Raw genomic sequence first — 18228 nt, forward strand, 5'->3', positions numbered from 1 at the left:
CCTTTCAAAAAAAATATTATACGTTGCGCTTGCATTTCGTCGAACGTTTTTTTTTTTTTCTTTTAATGTATTTATTGCGGTCGTTAAAACTTGTAATACCGCGCTAGGTAAATCCATGAAATCGTATCGTTAAAATGTTGAAGAGAATTTGTACAATATATTGTTCAAAAGTATTTCAATCGACGTGATCACGCTGAAGAGAGTAAAGTTTCCCACAGTGAGAACGATTTGTTCTCAAAATCAGTCCGAGACACGAGCGTCAATAGGGTCGCGTTTGTTAAGGCAACGTTCGGCTGTACCTAAGAGTCTGGCCGACCCAAATTTACGAGACGTTATTTGCCACGGCTAAATCGCGTCAGGTATTCCATCGCGCGTCGAAGTCACGTAAAGGGATGAGATGTATGGAGTACCACGGCGAGCGGCGAAGGGAGACGAGGAGGGAGAGAAATGGGATTGCATCGGCAGAGGCTGGCAGATACGTAAATGGCGCGAGGAAGTCTCTCATTACTCGGTAATAACCTGTAATAACGTAGATTTAATGCGCGACTTCAAGTACAGGCTATAGGCAATCGTTCGCCGCCTTCGGCGGTTTTAATGAATTGCTCCCTTCCACTTCTCACCTCCTCGCCTTACCCTCCGTTTCATCTTTGGGCACCGTGCCTTTTCCGTTTGATGGGAAACGCATGCGAAAGTTCAGCGCTCAGCTCGACTTCAAAGAGACTTGAACGATTCACTTGCAATCTTTTTTTTTTAAGAAATAAGTCAAAAACCGCAATTTTAAAAATGTGCTATTTATCATTTATTTATTGTACATCTTACGTCTTCGATATTTTCATGTCTTAGAATATTTCAAAATGCATCCGTGTTATAAATATATAATTTAAAAATGTATTCTGCATGTCGATTGATGTACAATCTAAGATTTTATGGTTGAGATAACGTGTCGTCCGCGGGGCTGGCGAGTTTAGCATGAAATCGTGCGGCGTAAAAGGGCCGCGCAGGGTCACACCTCCGAGATACGTGAACGACAGACCCTTTATTACGCGAGCGAGACACGAAAGCGAATGATGCCCTTAGGCTAGTCCCGAAGGGCCCTACACATATATTATACTTTATACATACATCACGGCCGCGGACGCGCGAAAAATAGCCACATGTAATTTTATTCTAACTTCTATTGATCCCCGAAAGGAATTTTGTATTCTAAAGTCAGACCTTTCAACATTGTTGCAACTTTGGGAGATTCAGTTACATTTTTGTGAAACTTTACGAGTCGCCTGGCATTCTAAAGTAATTTATGCTTTTATTAAAAATGTTCAAGCCTTTTATTTTCGAAGCCAGACTTAATTTAATCATGTAATTCAATCTGGTACCCTTGTGAAATTTTGAATTTTAAATTATTTTTGATTCACAGGAGTTTTTGCTATTCCGTTGCCGCAACAATGGCTGAGAGGCATCGGCGGAAATTGGCCGCTTTTTGCGCGGCTGGGGCATTTTATTGGCGCAGATCGAAATGCGGTCGTCGCGAGCCGAAAAATCGCAAGTGCAAAAAGCGCGCGGCTCCGCTCGGTCTCGCTCGTCATCGATTCGTTACGCGCGGCAACTTCGCGAGACTCAACTTGCGAGTCGGTTTAGGACGTAACCACGAGAACTGGCAAGAATCGAAAAAAGTAAGTCTTCAAAATATAAGACATAAATCTAAATTAAAATAAAAAGCAGTGTATTGCCAATAAGTCACTATTTCTTACTTAATTCTAAGAAACATTTACGATATTGAATGACCAAATTTTTTTTTGTTTGATATTCTTTTAAATTTTCCGGCACGCTCGGAAAGATTTTCAGCGATGAAGTTTGGCGGTGAAAAGGTTGCGATATTATTTCGATATTCACCTGCGCTTTTACGTCGTATGTTTCAGCTCGCGCGACAGATGAACGACCGCGCGCAAGAATTGAGAGTTACAAGCGGCGATCTTCCAAGGACCTCCGAGAAGTTGAGCGCCGCTATGGATCATTACATGATGGTGCGGGGACCGCAGAGGTGGAACAGACGGGTCCGTCGAGCAGACCGAATCTCCCCTTCACGGCTTAAAAAGGTCAGCTGAAGCCGCCGCACTCGTTCGTCCTGCCGTTCAACCTTCTACTCGCCTCGCTGGCTCAGCCCTCTTCGCCCCTCGCCGTCTTTCTCTCCCTGTTCTGCCTCGTCCTTTCGTTCCGGCCGCCGCCATTCTTGCGGCGCCGTTATTATCAATAAATTTCGTTTCTGTCCCGCTCACGTTCCACGAAATTATAAAGTTCAACGCAACGGCAGAGGCGAGAGGAACACGGTGAACGGTGGCGAGATAGGCTCCCTTCATTAACCCTTAAATACATCTCGCCCCTACGCCCACAATGTGGTGGGAATCGTGATGCCCTTTATTCAGCCAGGATAAACTTGGATTCCGAGGTATTACCCGCGGGAATAACAGCGAAGTCAAAAACGGATGCAGAAATTTTTATAAAGGCAAATCGAAAAAGTATAATTAATTTTTTTTATCGCACGTACTCTTCTCATACGGAAAATAGGGAGGAGAAGATAGTTCTCGTGCCGGGCGGTTTTCGTTAAATTCAAGTACGTATTAATTTCGGCACGAACGTATGTATTATATGCATATATGTATATATAGTATAATATTATAATACATTGTAAAATAATTACTTTAATAAGCTGTGTGTTTTTTAGTGCGAAACAATTTTAGGTCTTATTTTTTTAATTTTTAATTTTGTTTTTTTAGTTGTGATGGCATTAGTAGTCAATGGTATAGCAGGGACTATTTTTATCGATACGAATAAGTGATGCTTTGAAGGTTTGAAGAAAATTTCAAGAGATTGTCGAGTTTCGTGTACCGTAAAGTCATCTACGAGGCAATGGCAGAAGAAAAAAGTGACAGGTAACGTATGCCTTCGTCGATGAATCACGTGCTGTATATTTTTTTACGTACGCATCCGGCTTGCCTTTGATACTTATGCGCAGTGTACCGGGTATCGGATTTTATGAGTTGAGGTTAGGTTTTTTAGTTTAATTGTTGACAAACAACTGAAAGAAGAATTGTAATTGGAAGGTTCAAAAATTAGAAGATGGAATACTTGTATGTATATCGAATTGATGAGCTGTAAATTTTATATATTAATTAGCCGAGAAGCTAAAAATCTAAGAATTGTAATATTTTAATATTTTAAACATTTCTTTTGCAATTTCAAATTAATTAACGTAGATTTTATAAGTTTTAATTCAAAGAAATTATAAAATTGAACGAATAAATGTTCGTAAGAAGATAAAATGTATATTTGTATATAACTGTAGTGAATTATGATTATTATAATCTATGTGATTGCATTAAATTAACTAATGAAAAATTATTCAAGTCCAAGTGACAAGCCTGATCAGGTGGAAGCTGTTGAGGAGAAAAAGGTAAAACTTGACGATAAGGTGAAACAAAAATCTAAGCAAGATGAAGCAACAGAAAAGTCCAATGTATCAAGTAACAACAATGAAAGTGGCAATTGTTATTGGTAATTATCTGTAATTACTACTAATGACAATGATTTCGGCACTGTAACTTACCATGGAATGCATTTACAGCGGCAAGGAAAGAAATCTGAACATTGTGGAATTACTTTGTGCCAGCTGCTCTCGCTGGTTCCACGAGTCCTGTATTGGGTATCAGTTGGGCAAGTTAGTACCTTTCATGACAAACTACGTGTTTGTATGTAAGAACTGTTCACCGACTGGATTGGAAAGTTTTAAGAAGAACCAGGCACGTGAGTATCTCAATTTTAAAATCAATTTATACGATAATATTTATTGCCAAGCTAATTACTTCCGCCGACTTTCCAGCATTTCCTCAAATGTGCGTGACCGCAATCGCAAACCTGCTGCAAATGTGCCAAAAAGAGAGCGAGCAGAGGGCTCTATTTCACAAAGACAAGGACATTATACCATTTATCGATTGTCATTGGGAGAGCATGACCACAATGCCGCGCAGAGCTACTCAATCGTGGCATGCTACGGTATCTATTACTGTCATTGTTAATTTGCAAATGTTATAACGTAGCACTGTATAAATTATTTCACGTTTTAATTGTAATTTAACAGAACTGTGATTAAAAATTTACGAGAAATTTACTTCAAACGATTTTATTGCTCGAATTACTGTTTTGTCTTCGATAAATTTAATTGAAACATTTGATTTTTTTCTAGATTCATAGAGCATTGCTTAAAGACATTGGTACGTTATTTACGATGGACGAGAATACGCTTGAGGGTCAGTTATTCGGATTGGCGAGTTCTGAACTCACATTAATTAAACCGAATTACGAAGCAATGATCAAGAATGGTCATCTTCGAGCAACAGAGATGGGCATACAGCACGTCGGTATGTACATCCATTACTTTTAAATTATTATCGCTTTTGTTATTAACAATTTTACATGTTATTTTGCATGTTATTACAATACAATTAAACACATTATTACTTTAACTTATATGTTACATAAAGTATTCCAAAAATTTAGAAATAATTTTAGAATAAATTTAAAAAACTAATATAATTTATTAAATTTTCTTTATTATATTAAATTAATTTTAATTATATTATAAAGTTTGCAAAGTTTCGTTTTTTTTTCTAAATTTTACCAACTTTTTAATAAAATTTTAATTAAAATGAATTTTGATCGCTACCTAACATATACATATACTATATATATGTATAGCTCTGTTATTTCTTATCTTATCACAAATGCAATCACCGGCTCGCTATCAGAAAACTGCTCAAGTTTGAACCATGACGAAGAAATCGAGCAGACATCTCAATAAACTTTGTTCCGAGACTTCTCATTACAAAGACTGTTATTTTCGATATCGTTAACCATATCATTTATGTATCGTTATCTATACAAGGAATGTATCACTGTGAGAATGAATCAGTTCGTTTAGGAAATGATTAATTCTTGATTCTGTAATATATTTTGCAAACGTCAGAAGGAAGAAATATTAACTAAAAAAAAAATTAAATAGAAAATTAAGAACGATTATTACTGATGAGAAATATTGAAAATTAAAATCGAAATTGGATATTTTATTAAAATATAATGGAACGTTTAGTGCCACTCAGTGGAGGCTTGCGAGGTCGTAACGCTAAGCGAAAGCTCCCAGGCGAAGCTGCAGGTACAGGTTCCGGAAAAAAGGGCAGAGGATCCGATATGACTACGCCGAAGCTACCGGCTCATGGTTATCCACTTGAGCATCCTTTCAATAAGGATGGTTACAGATACATCTTGGCAGAGCCAGATCCTCATGCTCCTTTCCGACAGGTATAATTCAACAATATTTTAAAATATTATTTTTAAGTAATTTTGTTAACTATTTCAAATCTTTGAATTCTTTAAATATATTTAATTTACGTTCAGGAATTCGACGAAAGCAGCGATTGGGCTGGTAAACCTATACCTGGATGGCTTTATCGCGCTCTTAGCCCAAGTACCGTTTTGCTTGCGTTGCACGATCGTGCACCACAGCTTAAAGTCTCTGAAGACAGACTAGCGGTTACTGGAGAAAAAGGATATTGTATGATCAGAGCTACGCACAGTACGTAAAAAGAACTATCTGCTTATCAATTTGCTAATGCTCGATTAATAATGCTAGAAACTTATTAATATATTACAGGCGTAAGTAGGGGTACTTGGTATTGGGAAGCTACAATCGAAGAGATGCCGGAAGGATCTGCGACAAGACTTGGATGGGGACAAGAGTACGCAAATTTGCAAGCCCCGCTTGGCTACGATAAGTTTGGTTATTCATGGAGATCCAGGTATTATGTTAATATACTTAAAAATATTTTAAATAAACTTATTAATTCACTTAATTATTTTTCATTGTTTTAAAACATGTAATAAATTGCACGTTAATCGATTTGTTGGTGATTTCAAATGTTTTAATCTAGAAAAGGAACACGATTTCACGAAAGCCGTGGCAAGCATTACAGTGATGGTTACGGTGAGGGTGATACTTTAGGCTTCCTCATAGTCCTTCCGGACGCACATGACGCATCACACATTCCAAACACTTACAAAGACAGAGTAAGTACAGCAAGCTTTTAAATAATGTTAAATTTACATACACTAGACATCACGAAGTACGTGCTTTGCGTCATTTATTCTTTTACGTTAGAAAAAATTGTTTTATTAATTTTTATTATTGAACTGCAGATGTACGTAATTCGATTCGATATAACACGGCTCTTTTAACATAGGATAATATTTGAAATAATTATATTTTTAATCTGCGCGTAATTTGATTAGCTTTTTCATGTACAATTTAAAACTAATCCTGTTAAATATATTTATAAATTATTTTATTTGTGAACTAGCCGTTAGTAAAGTTCAAGAGCCATTTGTATTACGAAGAAAAAGACCAAGTACAGGAAGCTCTGAAAGCACTGCGGCCTTTAGACGGCAGCAAAATTGTGTATTACAAAAATGGAGTTAACCAAGGCGATGCCTTCATCGATATTAATAAAGGTGCTTATCACCCAGGAATATCACTTTATAAAAGTGCGATGATTTCTGTGAATTTTGGACCAAACTTTAAATATTCTCCAACTGATGTTACATTTAGAGGCGTAAGTAAATTTAATTTTACTGCTAAATTAAACTACATTGAATTTATAATCGACAATATTTACGATCGTATATCGAAATCTTTTTTTTATTTGGATAAAATACGACTAGTCACTCAGAATTTTTAATATAACATCGATTTGATAAAGCGTACAGCAATTTTTTTGCAATTTTAAATAGTACGATTAATTCTTGCTTTCATTAATAATATTGTACAATTACTATAGATGCACGAGAAGGCTGAAGAAGCGATAGCCGAACAATCGATGGCAGATATACTTTATCTTACTGAAAACGAAGGAAAATTAAGACTGGATACGTTCGTATTGTGACATTAGTAAATCTTTTTGTTTTTGTCATTTTTTGTTGTACATTATACATAGTTGTTACAAGGATCGGCACAACAATACATGGTCTAATTAAAACAGAAGAAAAAAAAATTATTTTAACTTTTATTTTACATGTGCGATTAAAAATTCTCGTTTTTTATGAAAAAGTAAATTCAAGGAAATAATGAGAAAAGATATAAGTCTTGAAAATTATTTATGTCTTATTTCTCTCATATCAAAGTCGTATCATGTGCTTTATTGTATTGTTGAACCGAAACCTTGCAATTAAAGATTAAATTAAAAATTTAATGTAACAACAAACTGAGATGATTCAGGTGATGTCTTGTAAAAAAAAATTAACTTAAAAGTTAAGAATATTGCAATTAATCGAGTGATTAAATTCTCTAAATCTTTTATCAATTTCTGATCTGTATTATGATATAAAAAAATTATTTTATATGTTGAAATGTAAGAGAGGTCTATGCGCGTGGAAGTCACGATAGCACCGAGTTTAAACACAAAGAACAAGATTTATTCAGACAATTAAAAATTACAGGCAAACGTCCATACAAAAGAAATAAGGTCGGCAACGTGCATGATCTTTTTCTCCTGCCTAGCTTTCTTGATCGCGATTGACACGCATTCGCGAAGGCACACCACGAGATGCCACCGAGCAAATTGTGAAATTACATATGTTAAATTATTACGTGATATTATTTTCCAAAACCGCCTCTACAAGCCGGACTAGCAGCCACCGTATTGCTAGTTTCCCATTGCTCTGGTGTTTTCGCCTATAAGACAATACGACAATCTAAATTACAGTACAACGATAATTTTAACTTTTTCTTCTTAGCTCATTTAAAAGAAAAATTAATCTTTTCTTTATAGTAACATCTCAACGAATAATTAATAAGTAAAGTTAGAGATTTTACTTACCACAATTGATAAAGCATGTACGCCTCCTTGCAGTTCCTCTTGCAATAATTGGTTTATCATCCGGTGTCGCTAAATTAATAAATTAAATATGTGAAACTGATTCAGACGTTTCTTTTCAATGTTTTAATTTACAACACATTGTACAAAATAATATCTGGTCTATAATCTCGTGACTATTTATACGCGTATAAATTAACCATTATTATTTTACTGTATTCTATTTGCTGCTAGTAATGCTATTTATATTCCGTATCCTTTATTTTCATATATCTCACATTTTTATCTAAAGTGTTATCTCAAGTCGAATTAAAATAAAAATGTTTAGGAGTTAGGAAGTATGAGTCAGGAGCACTTGCCTTAATTAAGGGCAGCTTATCAAACTTTTCCGACACAACCACTACTTTAAAATGCGTCTCCGCGTTTTTGGGAACATTGTGCATGTAGGACTCGTTAATAACGTCGCAGTGAAGGGGTCTCAGAGCAGCCTCCAGCTTTCCTCTGATTGAACTTTCTACAGGCCCGTTTGATATATCGCAACTGCTCATCTCTCGTCGATAAAAAGTATTGTAATCTAGATTGTTCAATAATTAATATTTAATATCCTCGTGTATGTAATTCAAGTGATGTGCGTCGGGCAAAATGTTCGAAATTGCATTCTATTACATTTATACCAATTTAACACTTAGATTTTTAGAAAAATGAAATATATGGGTGTATTCTAGAGTGTGAAATAAGCAAATAATAATAAAAGTGGTCGATCAACGCATCGAGAAGAAAAAAAAAAGGGGAACAATCGTCCGGTGAGATTTTTTTTGAGGTTAAAAAGTCACGAGCTCGTTCGTCCTCCAATATAAAACGTTTTGCAACGTGATTACTTTGCAATTAGAGGTAATTAGTTACTTCAACGTACGTAAGAAACATATTTGTAATTGTAACGCGTGTATAATGACGCAAATGTTGTAGAGATGTGATTGCCGTTGTTGTGAGAAATTTAGGTTAATCCCGGAATCATTGAATTCAATCTTTATTCCAACTGTGCGATTGAGATGTGAAATAATTTTTATAAATACTCACTTTTCCTCAGTATTACTCTTATTAGACTTGCTCTATGCATTTATTCGCAGTTTTAATTAATATATTAGTCGCGGTTTGTTTTACTATTCCCGAATGGTATTCGAACTGTTATTTCAGATCTTTGACCCTTTTCTCTCGGCTGATAAAAAGGTTTGAGATTCAATTTCAACAATTTCCCACTTTAATTCTACGTCGAAGAACATCTGGACCGAGATACCGCAGCCTCTTTAACGAGGACTTAACTTTCAAATAGAAGACTGAGTTACAGTGAACTAGCATGATTTTTGGAAGTTGAAATTTTCAAAAACTTTCCTTTAATTTTATTAAAAATATTTTTAACAGTTTATATTTTATGTTTGGCGTGTCAACGAGATAAAAATAATTGCTGCAATATCGGTGCATTAAATTTCAAGGTATAAGCAAAAGGAAATGTTATAGCGATCAAGATTAGTTAACGAGACTAATTTTTCGTTTGTAATATTTTTTTTACTTCTTTATTTGACTTTTTTTTTTTTTCTTTTAAATTGTTGAGGGAGAGAAAGCTGCGTCGGTCGGTACTCATCGTTACAGCTACACTATTTCAACGAAAATATTAATCGAGCAGTGACTAGGTGACGGGGAAGGCGCGCGAGCGCAATTTTCCCACTCTGATACTTGCTATTATTTACAAAAAAAGACGGAGAAAAAGAAACAGAAACGGTTTGCTATACACTGTACAATCGGATCTACGGCGTGTCGATGTATCCGCGATGTAACGCGCGGATCATTTGTCTTTTTCTTTCCCCCCCTTCCTTTGTTCTCCGCAAAGCAATCGAATCATACAATTAGTTACGTAAACGAAAAGATACGATTTTACGCGGAAATTTGATCGCTAAGTGTAAAGCGCACCGAATACCGTTAATGCGTTCTAATACAATATCGCAGGCACAGGGTGTTGCAACTAATCTCGTGCGATGATCCTCTACGCAAAGGCACTCCCGAATTCTCACTTCACAACAAACAAATCTTATACAAATGTATCTTTCCCTTTTTTTTTTTTCTTTTTTTTCGTAGTACAATTTCATTCTTTCGTTATTTCACATAATGCCACGGTACATTCGCTTCAAATTGATATCACTGGCAATTGATAGTGTCGAAAAACTGAATCAACAGCACATTAAGAATCTTCTTTTTAAATTTGAAGCAACGTTTAAAGAAAGTAAAACTCAATTTCTTTTTTGTCTGTCAAGTTTGCGCAAGTCGAATATTTTTTTATCCATTTTGTTTTCTTCAACGCTTGACAAACTGATTATTGGATTGCCATTAAATCACCACTTATAATAAATACGTAAATAATACGTCTTTGTAGCAAGGGGAGCGCGTTTCGTCGTATAAAAAAATTTTTTTTTTAAATATTTTTTTGTTCATTTTTTTGTTTCCCCAAATACGATATTCAAAGGATTAAAATCACGAGTCAATAAAACATCTCGTTAAAATCCGTCGCAAGAAATATTGCCGGTTACGCCCTTAAAAGTTACTCTGAAAATCGACGGGTCACCCGGGTAATCCTATTTACATTCTACAATACTATACCGAGGATTATAATCCTCTAAATCTTCGGTCATTCGTGGAGCACTACACTTTTGCGGAACTTACACGGCACGCGGCGTGTAGACAAATATCCGCGCCAATATCAGATGTACAAAAGATAATAATAATATTAAATATAATTTATTAAGTAAAACACTAAAAGAATTTAAAAATTAATAATAAAAACACGATTACGAAATAATTAGTTACGCAAGCGTTGTCAGTAAATTCGCCTAGATAACGTAAAAATAGTAAATTTGTCTAAGTCCACCAAATTTATTTAAAAATTATCTAATAACTTCTAGCAATAAAAATCATTTAATCACAATGTTTTATAGATTCGTCTCTTTGGTAAAAGTGCAGATTTCGCGTGTAAAGCATGTTCTACGTTTAATAACTTCGACTAACCGCAGAATTCCAGCCGAATGACCGAATGTCATCTCCGTCGATTTTTATTAAAACTAATTAATCACTGACGTGAGAAGTTCCTTTCATGCCGGCGCTCCACCGTTCAACCCTTTAACCGTAGATTATCTATCAAATACATTTGCTACATTTATTAACAAACTCATTTGATAAAACGTGTAATTGTTTGCTAGTAAAAAAAAATACTAAAAGATATTCCGGTAGCTTACGGGAATATAACTGTTTTTACGTTATTATATTAAATATTACCAATAAAAATACGTGAGTATTCGAAATAATTGTTCAGTATCGCAAATGTACGACCCACGAGATTTCGTATAAGGATACAATTATTTTTTTTTTTAACGTCGTAATACTTAATAATACTTTACTCGTTGAATAAACGTTTCGAATAACAGTTAAAAGGTCAACGCAAGCACACAAGCTGAAATATCACGTCAGCGTTACAATAAAACGGACTCAATATGAGTCGTCGTAACAGTTCGATAATTTTAAATTGGCCTATCTTATTCTTTCGAGGCGCCGCATTCCGTAACTGACGGCGGGAGGGCCCTGCAGATTCTCAGATCCTAGAATCCCTCCTTCAGACCCCTGAGGATTTTTTTAGGAACACCAAAGTCTTTTACATTCGTTGATCATTAAGCCGTACATCCCGCGGACCTTTGTCCAGAGAGATCACTACATCTTATTTACACACTTTGACGTCGGCGGCCTCGAAGCCAATTACGGGAGCGAGATAGCGGGACGATCGACTTCGTTCCATTCCAAAAATGATGAACTGGGAATCAATTATCCGAGAAGAAATTTACATGCGCGCATAAAGCTGAAGTGGATTAAGCACGCCCTCCGTTTATCAGGTTCACTTTAAATACGAGTTCATATTGAAAGAGGACCTTCGTAAAGTGCGTATCTGAACCACTTTAGCTTCATGCGATGCCTTATATACTTATAGCTGGACAAAGTACGGGTTGTCGTCGATTCCGCTGTGCTGCGTCGCCGAAGACCGTGACACAACACACAGCGACACATCGCAGCAGCTGCAAGTCTTCTCATTAGGTATACGCGACTAGTTTGTATTTCAATAGCAAATATATGCACGCTGTTTTTTTTCCTCTCTCTTAATAAATAATTATTTAGTTTTAAAATTGAAATTTATCTCGAGATTGCGACTTGCAAAGCTGCATGTTTCGAGGTTTAATCGGGATCGACTGAAAGGTAAGAAATTGGATTTTCGAGGAATACTAAACATTTTTTTTTTCCGTTCAATCGCACGCCACCTGCGACTACTTAAAGTTCAGCCGACGCGCTAATACTAATTAACTACCCGAAGTACGGCGATCTGTCGGCTATGAATTAACTGCGAAAAAAAAAATTAAAAAAAATTTACGCAGAAAGCTACGAGGTAACTCGCTTTGTCGCACCCATGTATCGCGGTATTTCTTCGCGTTATCAGTCTCATAAGAAGGCGCTTGTGGAATAAAAGAAGGCACTTCGTTGTATCCTTTTCAGGCACTTTCTGATATGTCGACTATCGGCTGGATCAGTTCCCGTACCTGTGCCGTTCCTTCCCCGAACTTTTCTTCTGTCCCTTCGGATTTCAATCTCTTTGTTGCGTCGCAAAACCTTTTCCTTTTCTTTCTTCTTTCTTTATCCTTGTGTTAGTTTTTCTTTCTTTCTTTTTTTTTTTTTAATTTTTTTATTTATATTTTCTAAAGCTTTCCTCTCGCGTATTTTCCAATCTCTCGCTTCAATTTCCTTTCACGTTTTCTTCGACTTCTTGACTAGAGCCTCTTCTTGCTTTCACCAATGTCTCTCGCGTTCTTGTCGATAGTTTTCAAGACTCTTCTTCGGGGCTTTCGATAGATTTTCGGCCATCAATAGACGTAGATAGTCTTCAGTTGATCCTTCAGCTCGGGAGGAATGGCACAGGTATCCGTCTCCGCTTTCCGTTTGACCAGCCGACGCCAGCGTCCACCGAGGTTCTTGCGGAAGCCCTTCGCGAACCCAGGCCGGTCCGACGGCAAGGCGTGTACAAGGGTATCCTGTAAAATCGAAGATGTTAGTTTTATGCCTTTACATCATTAACTCATAATAGTAAGCGAATCGAATTGAGTGAGACGTACAAAAGTATTATTTGTATCCTGGCAATCATACATTCAAAAGTCTACGAAACTTTTCTTTCTTTTTTTTTTTTTTTTTTTTTTTTTTGAAGTGCTACGAGAAAATGTAGATTTTAGGGGTAAGCCTGCCCAAAATGGGTTCTGATTGTTGGCCAGAAATTGCGACTCCAACGTCCTGCCAATCTTGCAGACGGAACGGTATTTCGTGAACGGCTCTCGACAGCTGCACCCTATTCGGAGGCCCGGCTGGTAAGCGGCGGTAGGTAGACGCCCACCGGCGACGCTAAATTTAGCGCCAAGCCGGGAGAAGCATCGAGAGCTGCACCCATTTCGCCGATGTTATTTATACATAATGTCGCGAACTTTATTGTATCTCACGTGGTAATTTTATGTCGCTAAACTATGACCGTAAAGCTAATCGACGTCACCGTGAAGCTATTACGAAAAAAACTTACGATTCACCGTTACAAAACTCGTCCATTAATCAAACGCGAGCGCACCACTGGCAAATCCCTTTCACATTCAGCGTCGTGTAATAGAAGCACATTTCTTTATTATTTAGGGGAAAAAAAAATTACAGAAAATACGTGCAATAATTTGAATCTGTCGATTAATCTGAATAAAAATTGTTCAAATCGACGATTATTTCGAGCGATCTATATAAAGCTTCACCCTTTCTATAAATAAATTAATCTTCTTAATTGGCTGTCCCTCGAGTTTCCCCCACACAAGATCGATGAATTACGTACGTCGTGGCCTCGCGAGGCCAAGCTTCTTGATAAAAAAAAAAAAGAAAAAAAAAGAAAAAAAGAAAGTTAAACGTTTCGTTACTTTACGTGCAATGCTTGTATCATTACATCGACAGAATCGAAGAAATATTAAAAAAGAATTGCTTCTATTGTTTCACCGCGATCGAATCGATTTCGCGTTAGGTTAGGGCGGTAAAAGGCGCATCGCGGCCAATCAGAGATTGTTGCTCGAACGGCGGGAATAATCGATCGTTTGCGAAGCGGCGTGGAACCGCGATGGCCGCGGGTCACTGTCCCGACTATCGATTGGTAAGCGAGCTTATGTTTTTTCTTATTTTTTTTTTTCCCCTCTGGACAGAAGGTATATCGAGAAAGACGGAAGTCGAACAGTACGCGAGGTCAGTTCGTCTTCTTTTTTATTTTATAATTATTTATTATTAAACGAAACTTGGAATCTACCCACGGAGTTGCCCTCTACGCCCGCGAGATCTTTTTCTTTCATTTTTCTTTTTTTTTTCGGGTGGCTCCAGTGAATACCATACGTCTTCGGGTTGTTGGACCGAACGGTAGGGGCAAACCAGTAAAATCTAGTAATACTGGCCTCACCGGTTGGTCGGTTGGCCGTCGCGACGACGGTTAGATCGGCCGATAGATCGCAGGAAGCGATTAAAAGCGAAGTTTATGCCATTGACTCTCGAGATAATCGCATTTCATCAGGTGAGGTGACTTGGGAAAAAAAAAAAAAGAAACATCTGAAGAAATTCTCTTCCGCGTTGCTACACCGTTCCGGACAGGCGTGGATTAAAATTTTAGATTGTTGCAGAGAAGGCCGAGGCCTCGGACTCTAATCGAGACAAAACATAAATGTTACGATGCTACTCCGTTCGAGAATAAATAGCACTTCTTTTTATTTAATTCAACTCTGACGAAAGACGCTCTGTAACAATTACTTTTGTATTTTCCACGTGGAATTATCCCTGAAATTCTACAAATTTAAATACTTTGTATCGTAGGAAGCATAGAGCCCTCCAATTTTCTTTACACTTTTTCGTGACAAAAAAAGATACAATCGTTACCAATAAAATATTAGAAAAAATTAAGAAAAAATAGAAAAAAAAACTACGCGAGTTTAAAATCATTCAAGAAACTTTCGGCGAATAAATCGGGTTCTCCAACGTCCGCGGAAACAAAAGTTGAGAACCGTTAAGCGCTGGTATAAAATACAAAAGGTACAAAGGTGTGCACACCAACCTGATCGTTGTACAACGCGTACTGCGCCGGTGGCATGTGGGGAGGCGGGTACGGGGGCGGAAATTGCCACGCGAACGGATCGACCGGATTGGCGGATGGCGTCATCGTCGTTGCGGCGAATACGTGCTCGTCGCAGACGCTGTTCCCGAAGTCGGTCGACACAGTGGTTGTAGACATCTGCGTGCAGCATCCGTCCGGATGCATCCCCGGGGCACCGATCGTCGCGGTCTGCACCACCGTCGCCTCAGGGTGGACCGCGCTCGCGCTCGAATGATGGTCCTCGCGCTTCCGCAGCTTGCTGCGGACAAGGCGAATCGCGATCATGGTCCCGTTGCTCCCAACCATCTTCCTGCACTTTCGGTACAGCCTCGCGAGCTTGCCCGCCTTCGCGACCGCGTTCCCGGAACCCGGAAGCTCGTTCGCCGCGGAGCCCCTTGAGATCTCCAGGGTACACGAGAGTTCCCGAAGGAAAATTCCGAAGAGTAAAACAGCCCGGTTTTGAGCCCGCGAAAGGTCTCGAGCTTACGCAAGTCGACACGGTTCTGTGAACCGCGGCGACGTACGTTCCATTCGAATTGTCAAGGATCCCCGTCGAGACGCGGTCCTGGAGTTTTCCCTCGAGTGGCACGAGGGAAGAGGGGACACTTTTCAACGCAAGGAAAAACCAAAAAAAAAAAAAAAAAAATCAGCGGAGTAGAGCACAGGTTGCTCTCTTCGTCTCTCAGTCTATGTCTCTTTTTCTCTCGTGTCTGTTACGTTGCAACAGAGCGCGCGCGAAGCTGTCGTCAATCAGCTGTTGAGAAACGATTTCTCTCCGTTGATCCTTGTTCCCCCTCGGCGCGATTCTCCCCCGATCGGAATTGGCGTTCGGGAACACCCGACACTTGACGCCGACTTGTACAATCTTTACATTCATGTATACTTCTCGCAAGTATTAATGCGGGGTTTCACCTCGGGGTCTTTCTCAGTCGACGGGCCTTCTCCGCGTCTCTTTCCGCCAAAGTTTCAGAAGCACGTCGGCCTTCTTTCTAGGTTACTCTCCGTCTTTGTCGCGCGCACCATTTCCTATTTCTGCCTCGCTCCGCTGTGCGGTTATACCCGACGCACTATCAACGGTTCCAACGCCTCTTTGTCGACCTTCCGCTTCACTCGGGCCTCAGGATATCACCGTTTACACTTGCGCGATACTCGCACTGACTAGCTGTGAATCCTTGAGCGCTCAACCGAAGCGATCCTCTCTCTTTTTCTCTCTCTAGTCCTCTCTTCTTCTCCTGCACGCACGTGCAACGCGGTACGCCGAAGAAACGGCGGCCGTCTACTCACTGCCGAAAAGGGCCGCAGCCGACGCTAACTCCGTGAGCTACGCCCGTTCGCTCATCGTCCGCAAGCTAGCGCGCATCTGAATCGGGAAACGATGCGTGGCGGTCTCTTATACCGCGCCGTGACATCACGGGCTCGCGCAATGCCGATTGGCCGACAAGCATGGCGTCTGCCAATCGGCGCAACCGCGAAATTTCAAACGGTATACGGCGCCCGCTCTCCCTCTCACGCCTCCATTCCTCGCTCCTTTCCCCTCTCGTTGGCGCACGTCGTCGCAGTTGTCGCGGTGAAACGGAAGGCCGACTAGATGGACTTGCGTCTTTCTGCCCCGCGTAATCGCAATGTGTAACCGACGCGACACGAGCGGCGGCCGTGGCCTCTCGTTTCGTTGTCATTTCTTTTTTGTTTTTTTTTTTTCCTTTTTTTTTCCTTCTCTTTTTCACTCGATGTCTCTCTTTGTACCGCACGGTGTATTGTGCACCGCGACGTATGTATCGCGACGTTTGGCGGAACGTACTTAGCATATAATCGTTTCCGAGTATTCTGAGGGGAATTCGCGCGCTTGGCCGAAGGCCATTTTTCTCCACGTTTTTGTGACGTTTCTCAATAGCGTAAGTTCCGCGCGATGCATTTGATTTACTGGGAAAATTCGTGACGTATCGGTATAATTTACAACGCGCGATCTGTAGCTTAGTGGGTTTTACAACCGGGTTCTGTTTATTTTCGCAAATATAGTTCAACCCTTCCCTCTCTCGAACGAGATAAAATAAAAAAAAATTAAAAAATAATAAAAAAAATGATGGATCTTCTGACGTAGGACGTAAGTTAAATATTAAATTAAATTAAGACGCAACGTTGCGTCAAATAAGCTTAATCTACAAAACCGAAACAAAAATATAAGAGAATTGTTAAATTAAATAAAGTTAATTTGCAATCAATCATGTCAAAGATACCGAACTAAATCAACTCAGATAAGATCGAGATCAGATTCAAGTCGTACCAAATTTAAGTCGCGCTCAGTTCGAGGAAGCAAAAGATAGCAATTGTAGGAAGGAGATATACTACGGAATTTAATTTTAAATTATACGAGGATGCTTATCGGCTCGCGATGAGAACAATAATAATAAAAGTAATAATAATTGAAAGACCATTCGTGTTGCTCCGCGATTATGCAACAGCTACAGCGAGGACGCCTTTATTACTTCGCACAATGCACGCATGGAGCTCGTCCGCGTCGCACGCGCCAACGTTTCACGTTGACCCAACAATAACGGCGAAGTCCTCGTATCTAAATCGCCGCGTATTTGCTGCCGCTTATTGTCTGCCGAGGTTCCCCGGTGGGCAAAATCAGGCCGTGCGGAATACGAAAACCCGACGCGAAAATTCTCGCGGGGCACGAGATAAAACAGGGTTACCTATCGACTTCACGCGGCGCGAGGATTTGATTTCAATTCGAGCCGGAATGTAAAACGGAGGAGATAAAACGAAGACAAAGAATTGAATCCACTTTAAATGATCTGTCATTCCCGTCGGGCCGCAAGATAGCGTTCTATTTATGACACCACGAATCGAAGACTGTTAATAATCGAGATGTATAAAATTATATATCGAGAGGAAGAGAGAGAGAAGGAGAAAGAGAGATGCACATGTGTACGCGGCGAATTTATAAATAGAATCCCGTCCCGAAGCCTCATGCGAATTATAGATCGTTTCTAAAGCGTGCTTGCTAAAGAGGCTTTCGATTCTGAACCTTCGGCGACATAACCGGGTTAAATGAGATGGAGGAAAAGCGAGAGCCTG

General features: G+C 39.1%; 3 protein-coding genes across 9 annotated transcripts in view; 1 reads left to right on the plus strand and 2 right to left on the minus strand.

Annotated features, from left to right (window-relative positions):
- Positions 1-8019, plus strand: part of Ash2 (set1/Ash2 histone methyltransferase complex subunit ASH2) — a 10151-nt gene extending 2132 nt beyond the window's left edge. The window contains exons 2-14 of one of the 2 annotated variants that reach the window (XM_070674956.1): positions 1415-1670; positions 1917-2093; positions 2772-2927; positions 3403-3549; positions 3620-3798; positions 3875-4047; positions 4238-4412; positions 5141-5349; positions 5446-5623; positions 5702-5846; positions 5979-6114; positions 6405-6656; positions 6882-8019. In XM_070674956.1, the coding sequence (XP_070531057.1) occupies positions 2905-2927; positions 3403-3549; positions 3620-3798; positions 3875-4047; positions 4238-4412; positions 5141-5349; positions 5446-5623; positions 5702-5846; positions 5979-6114; positions 6405-6656; positions 6882-6986 (1722 nt within the window). In that variant the 5' untranslated portion in view covers positions 1415-1670; positions 1917-2093; positions 2772-2904 and the 3' untranslated portion in view covers positions 6987-8019. Of the gene's footprint in view, positions 1-1414; positions 1671-1916; positions 2094-2771; positions 2928-2950; positions 3126-3402; positions 3550-3619; positions 3799-3874; positions 4048-4237; positions 4413-5140; positions 5350-5445; positions 5624-5701; positions 5847-5978; positions 6115-6404; positions 6657-6881 lie in introns of those variants that run through there. The other variant, XM_070674957.1, reaches the window with a different exon arrangement.
- On the minus strand, positions 7494-9316 carry LOC139113672 (bolA-like protein DDB_G0274169). 2 transcript variants are annotated; one of them, XM_070674987.1, is made up of 4 exons: positions 8994-9316; positions 8276-8490; positions 7920-7988; positions 7494-7774 (listed from the first exon to the last, which is right to left on the minus strand). In XM_070674987.1, exons 1-4 carry the CDS (start codon positions 9031-9033, stop codon positions 7697-7699), a joined length of 402 nt encoding a protein of 133 aa, XP_070531088.1. In that variant the 5' UTR covers positions 9034-9316; the 3' UTR covers positions 7494-7696. The 2 variants fall into 2 exon arrangements, with proteins under 2 accessions (XP_070531088.1, XP_070531089.1); XM_070674988.1 differs by having other exon boundaries at positions 8830-9316.
- A 141-nt stretch (positions 9317-9457) lies between these two features.
- Positions 9458-18228, minus strand: part of LOC139113666 (uncharacterized) — a 66996-nt gene continuing 58225 nt past the window's right edge. For all 5 annotated transcript variants that reach the window (XM_070674976.1, XM_070674975.1, XM_070674979.1 and 2 more), the window contains 2 exons: positions 15109-15406; positions 9458-13030 (listed from right to left, as the gene is read on the minus strand). In XM_070674976.1, coding sequence (XP_070531077.1) covers positions 12863-13030; positions 15109-15406 — 466 coding nt within the window. In that variant the 3' untranslated portion in view covers positions 9458-12862. The remainder of the gene's footprint in view (positions 13031-15108; positions 15407-18228) is intronic.

This window comes from Cardiocondyla obscurior, linkage group LG03 (assembly GCF_019399895.1).
Source record: "Cardiocondyla obscurior isolate alpha-2009 linkage group LG03, Cobs3.1, whole genome shotgun sequence".
Classification (NCBI taxonomy): domain Eukaryota; kingdom Metazoa; phylum Arthropoda; class Insecta; order Hymenoptera; family Formicidae; genus Cardiocondyla; species Cardiocondyla obscurior.